The 15,174-nt window shown below is 45.4% G+C and overlaps 1 protein-coding gene across 2 annotated transcripts in view; it reads right to left on the bottom strand.

Annotated features, from left to right (window-relative positions):
* DDX31 (DEAD-box helicase 31) overlaps positions 1-15,174 on the bottom strand; it is a 64,264-nt gene that overhangs the window by 29,381 nt on the left and 19,709 nt on the right. For both annotated transcript variants that reach the window (XM_081179203.1, XM_081179202.1), the window contains exons 15-16: positions 9,838-9,888; positions 6,669-6,808 (exon numbers count right to left, since the gene is read on the bottom strand). In XM_081179203.1, coding sequence (XP_081035329.1) covers positions 6,669-6,808; positions 9,838-9,888 — 191 coding nt within the window. The remainder of the gene's footprint in view (positions 1-6,668; positions 6,809-9,837; positions 9,889-15,174) is intronic.

The raw sequence follows: 15,174 nt of genomic DNA, 5'->3' as shown, positions 1-15,174 counted from the left end.
AATAGGGAGCCACCACAGAAAAGGCCTGTTATCATGTTGTCGCCTTCTGGGCCTCTCATGGGGGTTGGGCACAAGGAAAGGGCCTCAGATGATGATCACGGGGTCCGGGGAGAGGCAGTTCTTGAGGTACTGAGCTCCTGAGCTGTTTTAAGGCTTTATAGGTCAAAACCAGCACTTTGACTTGGGCCTAGAAACTAACTGGCAGCCATTACAGTCAGGTCAGGATTGGCATTATATGATCAAACCATCTTGCCCTGGTGTTCATGTGTTCACACATAAACACACACACACACAATCCAAAATGCCCACGAGCCTGTAAGGCACACCAATATTGTCATCTCCATATTGCAGATGGGAAGGACCAAAAGAAAGGTGTAGGGAAAGTAGCTACAGTCCTTCCTCATAAATGCGGCCAAAATGTTTACCTATGGTTTCTGAATATTGCCCTTTTTGTGGGGTAGGAGGGATGGAATGTCTTTAAAATGAGGCTATTGTTGTAGCGTTGCTAGTGCTGAATCCCACAACTCCTGCTTTAAGTTCAGGCTAGCCACCAAGCCATCCCCCCTCTTCCCTTCCTCCTTCCAGCAATCCTTCTGAGGACAGACCCTGCATCCATTTTACAGAGGGTAAGAACCACCACTGATGGCAGCTTGGTTGGTTTGCTGCTCATCAATGACGGCAGGCGCACCTGCAGGCTTAAAAAAATTACAGAGATTCATAATAATATGAGAGGCAAATGATGTGTGAAAAACAAAATTGTTCACAATTCCATATAGTCAATAATCATTTAAAAATTATTATTATTTACTCATTTCCTATCTCACCCTTCCTCCCTAAAGAGCCCAGAGCAGCAAACAAGAGACCAATCCATAAAACCCTCACCCAGTGTCCTGGGTATCAACTCAGTGCAACTGGGTTTTGTAGTTGTTATCTCAACCTTGGATTATCTTCCATTAACCTTTCTCTTAAGACCATGATAGCATTTTGTACAATCCTGCCTCTCCCCCCCCCCCCGATTTCTCATACACAGCTTTAAAATTTAGCTTCCTTTTGCATCCACATGGAATGAAACTGACATTTCAAAGGAGAAATAGACAAGGAAAGTGGAGGGGAAGTCAGCTCTAAAGTGTAATTTTTCTTTTGGTGTGTGTGTGTGTGTGTGTGTGTGTGTGTGTGTGTGTTTGCTTATGTCTCTCTTGGTTCCTTCGATTGAGACTTGCGGTTGTTTGGGGGTTGCAGGGGAGACGGGTTGAAAAGGATTGCATTGTTGTAAGAACAGCACAGGGGCTTCCTCGCCGACAGCTCATCAGACAATTGCTTTATTTCCTAACAGCTGCCTAACGAAGTTTATAAAAGAAAGCGGATCCCCGTGAAGGCATGAAGCCACACACACACACACACACACCAGCTTCAGCCCCTTTTTCTGTGACGTGCTCCCCGCTGAGTGAACGAAGTTCGCTTATATGCAAGGTTGCAAGCTGGCAGCATGCCAAGCATGAGGAGAGAAATGGCAGGGGTAGCAGGAGTAATTTTGGGGGAGGGGGGTGTTATCTTTATATCTCCAGGAAATCACTGTCAAGTGGGGAGGTGGGGGGAAGGCTTTGACATTTTCATTCACAAATGTGTCAGAGCAGTGGGGAAAACACCACTTCCTCTTTTTTAAAAAAAGAAAGAAAAGCGCTCTGCCATTCATATCTTAATTTTATGACTTAATATAATCAAGAAGAACCAAAAGGGGGTTATTGAGATCTAGCGCAGTGGTGAGGAATGATGGATCTGGACCATGTTTCCTCAGAGGGCAGTCCTGCCAGGTTCGGTGGGCCTTCCTTCCCCAGGTTAGACTGTGCCATGAATCACAAAATTGTTGGTTTTGTCTCTTGCCTCTGCTATGAACTCCTAATAATGTAAGGGGGCCCTGCGAGATGAAACCCAATTGTCTGTTCAGTTCAGCACTGTCTTTCCACAATGGCAATCAGATGCCTCTGGGAAGCCCACAAGCAAGGGCATAAGGGCACCAGCCCTTTTCTCACTCCCGATTCCCAGGAACTGAGCTAGATGAACCAAAGGTATGGTTCAGTGTAATGCAGCTTCCCATGTTCCTATTTAATGCAGCCCTTTATAAAGACTATTGTGTGGGGAAGGGCTGCACCTCAGTGGTAGAACACCCGCTTTGCATGCAGAAGGTCCCAAGTTCAATCCCCAACATCTCTAGGTGGGAGAAATACTCCTTGTCTGAACTCCTAAAGAGCTGCTGTCAGCTAGCACAGGTCCTCAACGCAGGGTTGTCCACACAGACAGAGTCTCTCTTCGTAATGTACTTTGCTGTACCGTCCATCCAACACCGCCAAGGGCATCGGTTGGAATCGTAGTTCTGTAAAAGTGATTCTTAGTAGGGCAAGTGGGAGCTTTGTCAGGTATCTGGCTTGGGCATACTCCATTTTGATAAGTGGGAACCATGGTGAGCTCTTGGTAGAAGCAATCACAGTTAGATCCCTTTCTGCATTGGACCTAAAGAGATAGTCTCTTAAGTGCCTCTTATCCATCTTCATGGTCACCTGAAGATCTTGTAATTGATATTGGGACAAGAGGCGTTGGATGCCACTGTCAGCTAGCGTAGACAAAAGTGAGCCAGAGGGAGGAGCAAGGGTCTGACTCAGTAAAGCAGTTTCCTATCTAACATTTCGTCCTGCAAGAACATTCTGCTGCTAGAAGCCAGTCTTGAACAAGATAAAGGGGAGGGCGGTTTCCAGTGTGAAACTGCTGAATTACAGCTTATTGAGAAGTTCAGTTCCATCACCTGTGGCCTGAATCTGTTTTTAAATCCTGCTATAGGTATTCATTGGTTTACCAATGCCTGTATGTAAGCGACGATGCTGCTTTCTGAGCAATGACTATATATAATTTTACCAAAAATGTACTAGAAAGAAAGAAAGAACTTATTCATGCAGCTCATAGTTAAACTATGGAATTACTCCTGCAGGAGGGAATGGTGGCCACCAACTTGGATGGCTTTAAAAAAGCATTGGGCAAATTCATAGAAGAGAAGGCTATTGACGGCTACTAACCAAGACAGCTATGCTCTGCCTCCACAGCTGGAGGCAGCAATGCTTCTGAGTATCGGTTGCTGGAAACCACATGGAGAGAAAGTGTTCTTCTATCCAGGTCCTGCTTTCTGGTTTCCCACAGGCATCTTGTTAGCCCCTGCGAGAACAGGATGCTGGACTAGATGGGTCATTGGCCTGATCCAGCAAAGCTCATTCTATGTTCTTATGTACATTTAAGCTTTATCACAGTCTGTGGGTTGCACATTGAAGTTAGTCACGTCCATCAATTTCAGTGGGCCTACTCTGAGCAGAACGAGCACTTACGACAGTCTTGTGTTCCTTGTATAATATATCCACATGATGACACTGCTAACATCTTCTCTCCCTCCACCCATGTGTACCTGTCAATGTATCTGTCAATAATAATAGTATTTCATGAATCCGATGAAGTGGGCTCTGGTCCACAAAAGTAGTACCTAAATTTGCTTTTTTCCTCTTCCCTCTCCATCACCTTTTCCTTTTGTGTTGCATCTTTTAGATTTTAAATCTTTGCATGGGAATGATCATGTTTTAGTTGATTGTATGTAAATTGTGCTGGGACTCTTTTCACCTGAAGAGCAGGACACAAATGCTCTAAATAAATAAAAAGACTAACAAATTTATTACAGCATAAGCTTTCATGGACTTAGAGACCACCTTGTCAGACACATAAAGCAATTTGTTCGCGTTAGTTAGCTCAGAGCAAATTGCTATCTGCCACGAATGTGCCCAAATCGTATTATTACTGTTGTCAGTTACATCAGTTCATTAAGCTTATTAGTTTAAAAAGGAGACAAGAGGCATGAGAAAAAAGAGACACGAGGCAGGCGACCAACCTTTCAGAAGGTGGCGGAACAGCTTTGCTTTCAAAGCACAATAGTTTATGCGCCAGACCAGCACATGGCCATTCTTCTGCCTCGTTTCCCACACTGAAATTGTCAGGATAAATTTCCACCAGGCTCCATTTATGAACGGAAAGGGCAATTAGATTTGATGCCACGTGTTGCCCTGGGCTTGGAACTGTCTATCCGGATCTGATCTGTAATCCATTAAGCCCACAGCCTGCTATCAGTCCCTTCTTACTTACACACAGGGATAATCCAGTTCCACATAGATAACTATCACACAGTAAGAAGCACCTACCTGTCCTAATTAGGCTCATGGATTCTGAAATGAGGACTTTATAAACACTCTACTAACCCAAGGTCCTGTCCCACAACAAAGGGGTCCTGACTCCTGTCCCCTTAAGATTTCCCCCAGTCCTCCTGGGAGATACTGGGAGCCTTTTCTAACTGGGGTGGGAAAATTTTACAGCTCAAGGGCACATTCAATTCTGGGCAACTTCTCAGAGGCCTCATGCCCATGACGAACAGGGCTAGAGGCAAAAGTGGGAGGAACAACAAATGCAAAAATTCACCTTTGTACAACAGGCTATCTTACACTCTCTCACACACCCCTCTCTATTACTATTGCTGCCATTGATAGTAATGAAATCCCAGCATTATCTATAGAAATTGTGGAAAACTTTAGAGCTACTGAACCACCTAATCCTATACAGTATACAGCAAATTGATTATCCTAGGCCAGTTTATCGAACCAAACAGCACCATCTTTGAAGAAGAGTGAAGTAGCAGCAGGCTTGGTGAGATCTCAAGACTTGCAGGAGTACAATAAATATTTAAGAAGAACCCACCCCCCCCACCTCCAAACACACACAGGGGGCATGAAATTGTGGTGACTGACTCCTGGTGGGAAATGATGGGGAACTTAGACCAACTGGGGAGATGGAATGGATTATAGTGGTAGAGGACATGGCTGACTGGCTGGCACCCTGAACAGGAAATCACCGCACTGCAACTTTTTGTTGCAGGTTCCACTTAGATGGGGGGAAAGTTATCGTATCAGTGAAGATGGGGCCTCCCATCAACAGAAAAGCTTTACACATACAAATCCAGAAGGCATAACCCAACAAGTCTCCTCCTCTACCACATGTTGTAACTACTGAGTACTCTTTTCACTTTTTACTCAATTATGAGGCCACCTCCTATTCTGTTTCTCTTCCTATTCTGCAGCCTCTCTCATACCTCCATTTTCATCTTTGTCCCCATTTGCACGTCTCCCCTGCTGTCCTTTTCTGCATCTCCTCCTTTGCACTCCCCGTTTTCATCTGCACCTTCTCCCCCTCCTCTTTGCCTCCTTTTACCCCTTGCAAACAGACCACCACCTTTCCACACCACCACCTCCCTATTCTCCTACATCTGCAGATTTATGTTCCTACAAGTTTAAGATGAATAGCATCTTAAAAGCAAGCTCGTTCAGTTAGAGAAGGCTAAGTGATGGATGGTGTGCATACATGAGTGTTTGCTTGTTAATAAAATACTTGCTGTAAATTACTACATTCTATTTGGAACTTCATCTTGAAGGCAACATTTGCTACCAGGAGTGAAGTGATATTTTAGCACTACTTTATCACTTACCCATGCGACAGCTGAGGAAAGGAAGAGGGGGAGCTTTGAGTAAAGCAGGGACGGAAGGACAATGAGAAGGAAAAAGTTGCAGTACAGTGGTACCTCTGGTTGCAAACGGGATCCGTTCCAGAGCCCCATTCGCATCCTGAAGTGAACGCAACCTGCGTCTGCGCGTGTTGCCACTTCCGCGCATGATGTCATTTTGAGCATCTGCACATGCGCAAGCAGCGAAACCCGGAAGTAATGTGCTCCGTTACTTCCGGGTTGCCGCGGAGCACAGCCCGAAAACACTCAACCTGAAGCTACTTCAACCTGAGGTATGACTGTATAAAACAATGGCAGAGGTTTTAATAAGGCATGGATAGAAAAACACTGAGAGGAATAATGTGGTGGTCTTAAGCAAGATTTCAGTACAGCTAGAAGGGAACTGAGAACAGCTTTGTTGTGTAAGCTTTTTGGTGTTGGTTTCTGTGTTGTACCCATCTCCACTATATCTCCTTGTTAAAACATTAAATAAATAAATCAGTATTTCTTCCTCCCCAATCTATTCAAACCTCTCCTGTTGTTTTAAACCTTCTCGCTTCCATGCAATGGTCTCTATTAATGGACTATTAATAACAATAACAATTATTATAAGTAATCGGTTGTGTCTAACTAAGTTCTACTCTGCATTGCCCCACTGAAATTAATGGGCCCACATTAGTCATGTCCACCAATTTCAGTGGGTCTACTGTGAGTAGGACTAGCACTGTTTTCATCATCATCATCATCATCATCATTTCTCCCATATCGGTCTCTACAGCCACAGCAGGTGCTGCAACGTTCCATTTGCTTGCCTTTACCCCCAAAGGCACACTCCTCAATTGTCTCCTGAGACGCAAAGATGCCAACCAACTGAGAATTTCATTAATTCTTTTTTTGTAATGATTTTTTTTTAAAAAAATCTATTTGAGAATCATACTTCGGCTGTCATTAAAGGCATCCTTCTAAAGAGAAGGTAGCAACTACCATCCATTTGTAATGAGACACAGCAGTGCAGATACCTTATTATTGGTTTAGCTAGGAAGTTTGGTTGGAGAGGAGAGGAGTGCGGGGGGGGGGGGAGTTTGTGACTCACTTAATCTTGCAAGAAGCCAAGAAGTTGACATATTCCGCCTCTGAAGGTGCAAGGATGAGCAGGCTGTTCCCGTGACTGCCAATCCGAGCTGTCCTCCCAACACGGTGGACGTATTCGGCAAGCGAAGCTGGAGGATTATACTTTAAAAAAGAAAAGAAAAAATAATGTGAGAGAGAGAGAGAGAAAGAGGAAGTTTGGAGAGTGGAGGGGAAGAAAAGGAATTAACAGATTGCATGGGTGGTTAATTATCAGAGAGAGTGCTGTGTCTGAGGTCATTTAGAAAAATAAATCCCAGGTCATATCAGCTTCCTTTTCCAAGGAAAGAAATGGCTTATCAGAACCCATCATCCTCATATCCCCGCAACCATCATTCACAGCTACAGTGGTAACAAGGGTTTTTTTGACATATGAATATGACACATTGGCCAAGCTGTCTTCTCACCAATTTTTTTAAAAAACAAAATTTGTTTCTATGCAGGGGGGGTGGGGGCATCAGTGACCTATTTGCTTCCTTTCTTAATATGCATCAGCTGCTCGCCATAGGCGCGAGACAAATAAACCCAGAGAGCGCACCTGAGTTGGTTCCCCTTAAAATTATATTGGCTTAAGTATACAGTAATTGGCTTGCTTAAAGCTTTCCGAGACCTGCTACTCAGCAGAGAGATGCATTTACATAGGCTTAGCTTTACAGTGTCATGGCATTTGATGGCTGATTCACACATTACACTGCTATCGTATATGTACCGTACACTGAGTGCACACTTCAAAAATGTTAAAAAATGACAAACGGGGGGGGGGGAGCTGCATTTCATACACTTGCAGAATCGCTTCACACATGCAAGGTCAATTCCTTAGGATGGACTACAACACAGGGCAATCACTCATATGTGCGAATCGGGTTTCGCAGACAGACTGATCGGGTTGCCTGCCCCCCCCCAAATCATTTCAAAACACACATCTTCTTTTTTGCAACAGGTTCCAGTTTATGCTTTTAATTAGCAAGCAAAGGAATCAAGGGTAGAGAACTCAAATGACACCTGAAGGTGAGTGTCATATTGTAGCGGCATCATATTTATTAAATTAATTTCTGAATTGCCTTCTTTGGAGGAGGGGGGAACTGTCCGTATCTGAGTGCCAGAGAATCTGCTCTGCACACAGAAACTTCCAGGTTTAATTCCCGAAATCTCCTGGCAGGGCTGGGAGATATCGCAGTCTGAGGGGAGAGGAGATAGCCATCTTCAAATATCTAACGGGCAGTCACATGGAAGATGGAGGCTTGTTTTCTGCTGCTCTGGATGCTAGAACCTGAACAAATAGATTCAAATTTCAAGAAAGGACATTCCGACTAAACACCAGGAAGAACTTTCTGACAGTAAGAGCTGTTCAACAGTGGAATGGACTCCCTTGGAAGGTGGTGGACTCTCCTTCACTTGAGATTTTCAAGCAGAGGTTGGACAGCCATCTGCCATGGATGCTTTAGCTGAGATTCCTGCATTGGAATCTAGACGACCTGCAGGATCCCTTCCAACTCAATGATTTTATGATTGCATGAAAACCTGGAGAGCTGCTGCTGGTCAGTACAGGCAAAACTGCACTAGATAGATCAAGGGTCTCACTCCATATAAGGCAGCTTCCTATGTTCCTGGAAAGCACCACATAGACTCTGTGGCAGAGAATCTGCTTTGCATGCAGAAGGTCCCAGGTTCAGTCCCCAAAGGCATCTCCAGCTAGAGCTGGGAGAGACCCCTTGTTTGAAATTCTGAAGTGTTGCTGCCAGTCAGTGTAAACAGTACTTAGCTAGACCAAGGGCCTGAGTTAGAATAAGGCGGATTCCCATGTTCCTATCTAGTACAGTCATACCTTGGGTTGAAGTAGCTTCGGGATAAGTATTTTTGGGCTGCACGCTGCAGCAACCCAGAAGTAACAGAGTGTGTTACTTCCAGGTTTCACCACTTGCGCTTGCGGTCAAAGTGATGGCACACGCGTGCGCAAAAGTGGCGAATCGCGACCCGCGCACGTTGTGTTCGCTTCTGGATGAGAATGGGGCTCCGGAACGGATCCCGTTCGCATCCAGAGGTACCACTGTATGAGCTTACTCTGCAGTTTCCTTATTCCCTCATCAGAAACCTAAAGACCGATCAGCAACAGCCCCGTTCCATCATTTTTCCCTGTGCCCTCTCGCATGCCTTCGACAGGCTGCAGGGCCACCCGAGACACACAGAGAGTAATCTAATTGCTTCCCACAGGTCTCTCCTCGGGCTTATCCGGATGACCGAGCCAAGCCTTCTGGACAAGCAGCAACTTCCGCAGGGTCTCCAACACACTGTCATCTAATATGGGGGGGGGGTGTCAACCTGCAAGCCAATCCTGCACCTGAAAAGAGGCATGACCATTCGGGAAGGAGGCAGCATTTATTTTATTTATTTATTAAATTTCTAAACCACCCTTGATCTGATTGCAGAAAAGCACTGCTCTCTTATTTACAGGCCAGTGGAACACCTGCTGTTAGGACTGGCAAAAGCATTTATGTTTAGAAGAGTATGTTGGTGAGATGTGCATGCTCATACATGGGGGCAAGTGTGTGCCTGTATGCCAGAGGTAGGGAAGCTGAATGCAGCCTCCCAGGCCTCTCTGCCCTTGGACACTCCTCAGACTACACCCCTCACTTGCCCTGATTTGAGCGGTTTTGCTTGGCTGGGATATGTCCTTGCTCTGATGCCTAGCATAGGAAACTGCCTTAGACTGAGTCAGAGCATTCGGTCCACCTAGCTGGTGACTGGCAGCACATCTACAGGATTTCAGGATTTCATTCCCGCCCGCCCCCCGCCCCCAAAATACACTGTCTTGGGAAGGAGGTGTAGCTCAATCACAGAGCACTTGCTTTGCATGCAGAAAGTCCTAGGCTCAATTTTCCAGTTTCTCCTGTTAAGAACCATCCTGCACAGCAAATGACCTTTGGGAAATAATTATGCCAGAGGCTGATTTTAGATCTTGAGAGGTCTAGCTAAAAGCCTAAGTAGAATCAGCAAGCCTGATGCCCACTCCTGATGCACAACCTAGAGCATACCAGAGCTCTGCACCAGGTTTCCGTGATGTTGAAGATTGATCCCTCCACCCATCAATCACACAACACACACATGCACAGGAAATAAAGGAAAGAAAAACTTACCTGTACAATCCAGGTAACCTGTGGCAGGTCTAATCCACGAGCAGCAACGTCCTTTGAAAATGAATAATGTATGATGAGCTCAGTTTTTATAAAGGTTTACGTTCACTGCATTTATTATCGTTTATCCTGTCATTCATCCAAGGTGTTCAGGAGCAAATTACAATCAATCAACGGTGGAGATGTTACACTAAACTGGGGTTTGGCACTCTATGGGAAATTGGGGCGGGGGTGTGGAGAAAGGGGAGAACCTTAACCTCCAAAAAGCTATTGCAATAAAGAAGGAAACAATTCTAAACTCAAATAAGAACATCCCCTATAGACCCACAAAATGGAAGAGCTAAACAAAAATGCTAGCAAGGGCCCGTGAACAACAATTCCCAATAAGTTGTATAATTAAATCAAATAAATATATGCATGACCTTATGTTCATAAGTTGTTATATAAAAAGATATTTCAACCCAATGCACTATGAAGAATGCATATCCACAGTCCTTTAAATAACATACTTCAGGAAAAATACGAAAAAAGTGTAATATTAAGAATGAGTCCTATGCTCATTAACTCCCTTCTCCACCTACATGCTTGATTTCAACAAATGACACACTACATCTGAACCGGCAGCTATGGTTTGCATTTTGTTTCTGAACACTAACTTAAAGCAGATTTTGCAAGGCAAAGTGAAAACCATTGTTTACTAGGAATTAACTCTCTTGAAGCCAAGCAGGAAAGGGGAAGTGTGTGCAAGCAAAGAACTTGTTCCCAAAGTAACAAAAGTTTACACATGAACCAAGCCAGAGGTGTGAGTCCTAACCTGTATCTGTCCCTTTGATCTCTGTGCTGAAGCCCAAGTTGTATGAGTTACATTGCACCCTCTTCCACTTTCTCTTGGACCTCTAGCTGTGAAGTCTACCTGGATATACCTTCTTGAGGGGCAAACTGGCTCATTTGTTTCTCCTGATTAGTTAGCTAGCACCAGAGACTTCCTATCAAAAAATGGACTTTCTTTAATAAACAGAAGCTTTCTTATTTCATACCGAGTCTCAGCCTGAACACTGTCTGTTTAAAGGTTTGCTCCAGCCATATGCCAACAAAACTTGGGATTTTAACAGCTGCAGAATCTGGGGCTCATGCATTCCTCAGCATGGAAACCTATACTGGCGGGTGAAAAATCCCTAACGCCAAATAAGAACACAAGAAAAGTCCTGCTGGATCAAGCCAAAGGCCCATCTAGACCAGCCTCAAGTTCTCACATGGCCAACCAGATGCTTCTAGCAAACCCGCAAGCAGGATCCAACCACAAAAGCCCTCTCCAACTGGAACTGCAATTAGCGATCACAAGTGTTGGAAGAGGATTTCCAAATTTTGTTTTTATATATGTATAAAAAAGCGTAACTATAAAATAACACTTTCCATCCAGGTCCAACCCAACCCTAGTTGAGCTTTCCTTTCGTAGCGCCCCCCCCCAAAAGGGGGGGGTTAAGGGATTTAAATTGGATTTGACCGATCGCTTCAGCTTATTAGATGCCATTATGCCAAGATATTGGATTTAGTTTTAAGGAGCTGCCAAGTTAAGAAGGGGGATTTATTACACCCAGCCGCGACCGGCGTCGAGTCGCCGCCTGTTCCCAGTCCACTTGATGAAGCAGATACACTGCCAAAAGAGGTTATTAGTTTAAGCAGATCAAGGCACAACACCATGCAAAGCCGTAATGAGTATGCAAATATATCATCTCTGGTTACAGCTCTTCGCCAGCATGGTTTTCGCTCTCTTCTCCTGCAATTAAAACCAGCTGCCTCCCAACACAAATCGCACTTGCATTCACTCACACCCCTCACGCACGGTCATTCTGATTCTGCAGGTGCAACTAGAGCCACATCTGCACCACACATTTAAAGCACTATGATGCCACTTTAAACAGCCATGACCTTCCCCAAAGAAGCCTGGGATCCGTTTGTTGTTAAGGGTCCTGAGAGTTGTTATGAAAACCCTATTCCCCCTCCCGGAGAGAAGTTTAACAATCAATTCCTCTTCCCAGGGCTCTCAGGCAAAGGCAATTTTTTGTACTCCTTGTCTGCCCACCATTGGCACAAGGCCCCTGAACATTTGTCCAGAGGAGAAAGTGGCCCTTGGGTTCCTGTCCCTGGTTTGGTGCAACAAGACAAGGAATCTTGAATGAGCATTGCAGCAGCTAGGCCCTGTTGTCTCACATACCACCCTTTAGGAACTGGCTTCTAAAATGAGACACAATCTATTCATTCCTTGCCAAAATGGCACGCTCAGTGGTCCTGGAAGCTGTATCCTCCTCTTAAACAAAAGTTCAGCAGTGAGTGTAATGCTGGAGAGAGAGGAAGAGGGTTCAGCCAGTAAACTCATGCCATGGACTATGTGCCCTGGGGCTTCAGAGTCCTCATCAGGCACAGAAGGGAATAGCAGCCTACAACTCCAGCTCCTACCATTGGCTAGCTGTTTGAAGCATCTAGATCAGTCAGGCCCACTATCAGTGCCCTGACTGCTGCGTTAGGGGAGGAGGTTAACTGAGAAGCACCTTCTACCCCAGGCTGGCAGAATGTATCCTCTGGGTTGGCTAGCCTGGTATAAATACCAGAGTCCTGATCCCTTCTGCCTTTGCCTGGTTGAGGGAATGGGGCCCTCATGGCCTGTTTCAGATTTCATTTCAAGGCCTCACTCAGGCTTCGTCCTCCTTGGTGGTTTTGTGCCTGTTTTGAAGGGTGGTAGGACAGAGATCTTGATTACTTGGAATGCTCATTTAACCCTAGTTCTCGACACCAGTGTCCAGCCACCTTCTCTTCTCCAGGGAACTTTAGCCAAATGAGATGATTCAGTTGGTGTGTGATATCACATACACACACCATTAAGTTAAAGTCTCGTAACATTTTATGGGAGTGCTATTGCTGTTCGCAGAGAATCTGGCCCCATCTACACTATACACTTAAGCAACATAATACCACTTGAAACAGTCAAGCCCCCCCCCCCAAAGGATTGGGGGAACTGTCCCTTGTTAAAGGTACTGAGAGTTGTTAGGAAACACCCACCCACCAATTCCCCTTCCAAACTTAAAATTCCCAGCATGTGTTAGCAATCAGTCCCTTTTCCTAGGGAACTCTGGGAACTGTAGCACCAGGAGGGAAATATGCCTCTCTGGAAATTTAAAGAGATACCCTTCTGGAGCTACTATTGTACAGCTAGCTAATTTCTAAACATACATACTTCTCTTTATTATCCTCCATCCAGAAAAGCAAAGGTATTACCTTGGGTTACATATGCTTCAGGTTACATATGCTTCAGGTTACAGACTCCGCTAACCCAGAAATATTACCTCGGGTTAAGAACTTTGCTTCAGGATGAGAACAGAAATCGTGCTCTGGCAGCGCGGCGGCAGCAGGAGGCCCCATTAGCTAAAGTGGTGCTTCAGGTTAAGAACAGTTTCAGGTTAAGTATGGACCTCCGGAACGAATTAAGTACTTAACCCGAGGTACCACTGTATTAGAGTTCAAAGACACATCTCTGCCAGGCGAAAAACACCGGAGAAGGATTTGAAGCAAGGTTGCTGAGAAGGCGTGGCCTGCAGAAAAAGAGGGTGGGGCTTGTGAAGGGGTGGGACGTGGGGAGACTAGTAGGCTGGAGTTTTCGCACAGGAAGTAAAAGAAAAATCAGTGAGCTTGGTGGCTTAAGAGGCCACAAAATTTGTTATCAGCAACCTTGCAATCAAAAAGGTCCCTTGTGAGCAAAGGCTGGGGGTCTACATGCAGTGACTGGGACTATGTGCACATAAAGCCCCCATTAGGTGGAGAAAGGAACAGCAGCACCCATGTCTTACCAGTAGTACGAAGCCTCTAGACTGGCTTGGCCTGGTATAAATACCATGAATGGCAAGGGCTCAAAGTTAGTTTTCTGTCTTTGCTGCACTTCCATCTCCACCGCTGGAGCTCTGGAGCTGAGGCAGGGGTGTTTTAAAAATCTTTCCAAATTTGGATCCTGTGTACAACCCCAATGTTCAGGACCCACCAACATCCCCAAGATTTAGGGACAGAAGAGAGAGAAAGAAATCTGATGAAGTCGTTCCTGAAAGGGCACTCAGTGGTGAGGCCTTGAAGGCCTTAGTCTTGACAATTGGCAGCCTCCGCAAGGCCGAGAAGGTGCAGATGGAAGGCAGCTCGTTCAGGTGCCAGGCTGTCAGTTGGATTAAAATGACTCATTTATTTACCAAAAAGAGGCACACACAAAGCGCTTTAGCTAAAACAGGGGGAAGCGCGAAAGAGAGGCAGAGTCGGAGGGTGGGGAGAGAGAGGGCCAAGCGGAAGGTAGGAGCTCTCATGACTTCCCAGCCTGCCAAGAGTCATTACAGCTGAGTGTCGAAAGCCATCAGCGGGGAAGGGACCCCCGTCGGCCAAGTGACAGATTGGGCTGCACGATTGGAGGAGGAAGGAGAGGGGGAGAGCGCAGAAAGCTGTCAGAGGGCGAAAGCGTTTGGCCGCGCCCGCCAGAAAACTGGCAGGATGAGTTAGCGTGATGGAGTTAACAGGCAAACAAATCTCCAAAATGATCTTCCTCTCACTGAACTTGCTCCCCCCCCCCCTAAAAAAGCAGAGGCACCTCCCTGAGAAAGGCAAGCAAAGAACTTCAGTGAAGGAGAAAGCACAGACATTTCGCAAGAGAAGCCCTGGTCTGTTTTTCAAACGTTAATTGGCGTGTTTAGGGGAAAAATTACAATTACTGCATAGGAACAGCATAGGAAGCTCTGGTGAGCCATCTAGCTCAGTATTGTCTACACCAGGGGTTATCAAGCTTGAAGGTTTACAGGGCTGCCTCTGGTCAGGTGCCCCAGACTGATTTTTCATTATTATTTTTACAAAAAGCAAGTCTCCAGCCCTTCTAGAAAGAAAGTTATACGGCAAAATGTGCAGGCACACACTAAGCGATTTCTGCATAGCTACCTCATATATTTTTCCTCATACTGAGGAATGCTGCATGGCTACCTCATATATTTTTCCTCATACTGAGGAATGCTCCTTGTTATTAGACAGCAACAGTCTGTCTGTCTGTGTGTGTGTGTGTGTGTGTGTGTGTGTGTGTGTGTGTGTGTGTGATGTACATAATCAGGACCAATAGGGCATAGCTGACTTCCCATGGTAAGCACAGTTGTTGGGGGTGGTTCTCTATTCAATTCTGTGTTATGCTGTGCTCCACATAAATCATTTTTGTGTCATGACATGCCCACTCCATGGCAGCCATTTTTTAACAGGCACCCCGAACACTCTGAAAATTTGAAAAATGCCCACTAGTCAAATAAAGGTTGGCTTCTACTATTAATTCCA

This window comes from Podarcis bocagei (assembly GCF_964188305.1).
Source record: "Podarcis bocagei genome assembly, chromosome: Z".
In the NCBI taxonomy this organism is placed as follows: domain Eukaryota; kingdom Metazoa; phylum Chordata; class Lepidosauria; order Squamata; family Lacertidae; genus Podarcis; species Podarcis bocagei.
Note: the sequence above shows the minus strand (reverse complement) of the source record. Positions and strands in the feature narration are given on the sequence as shown.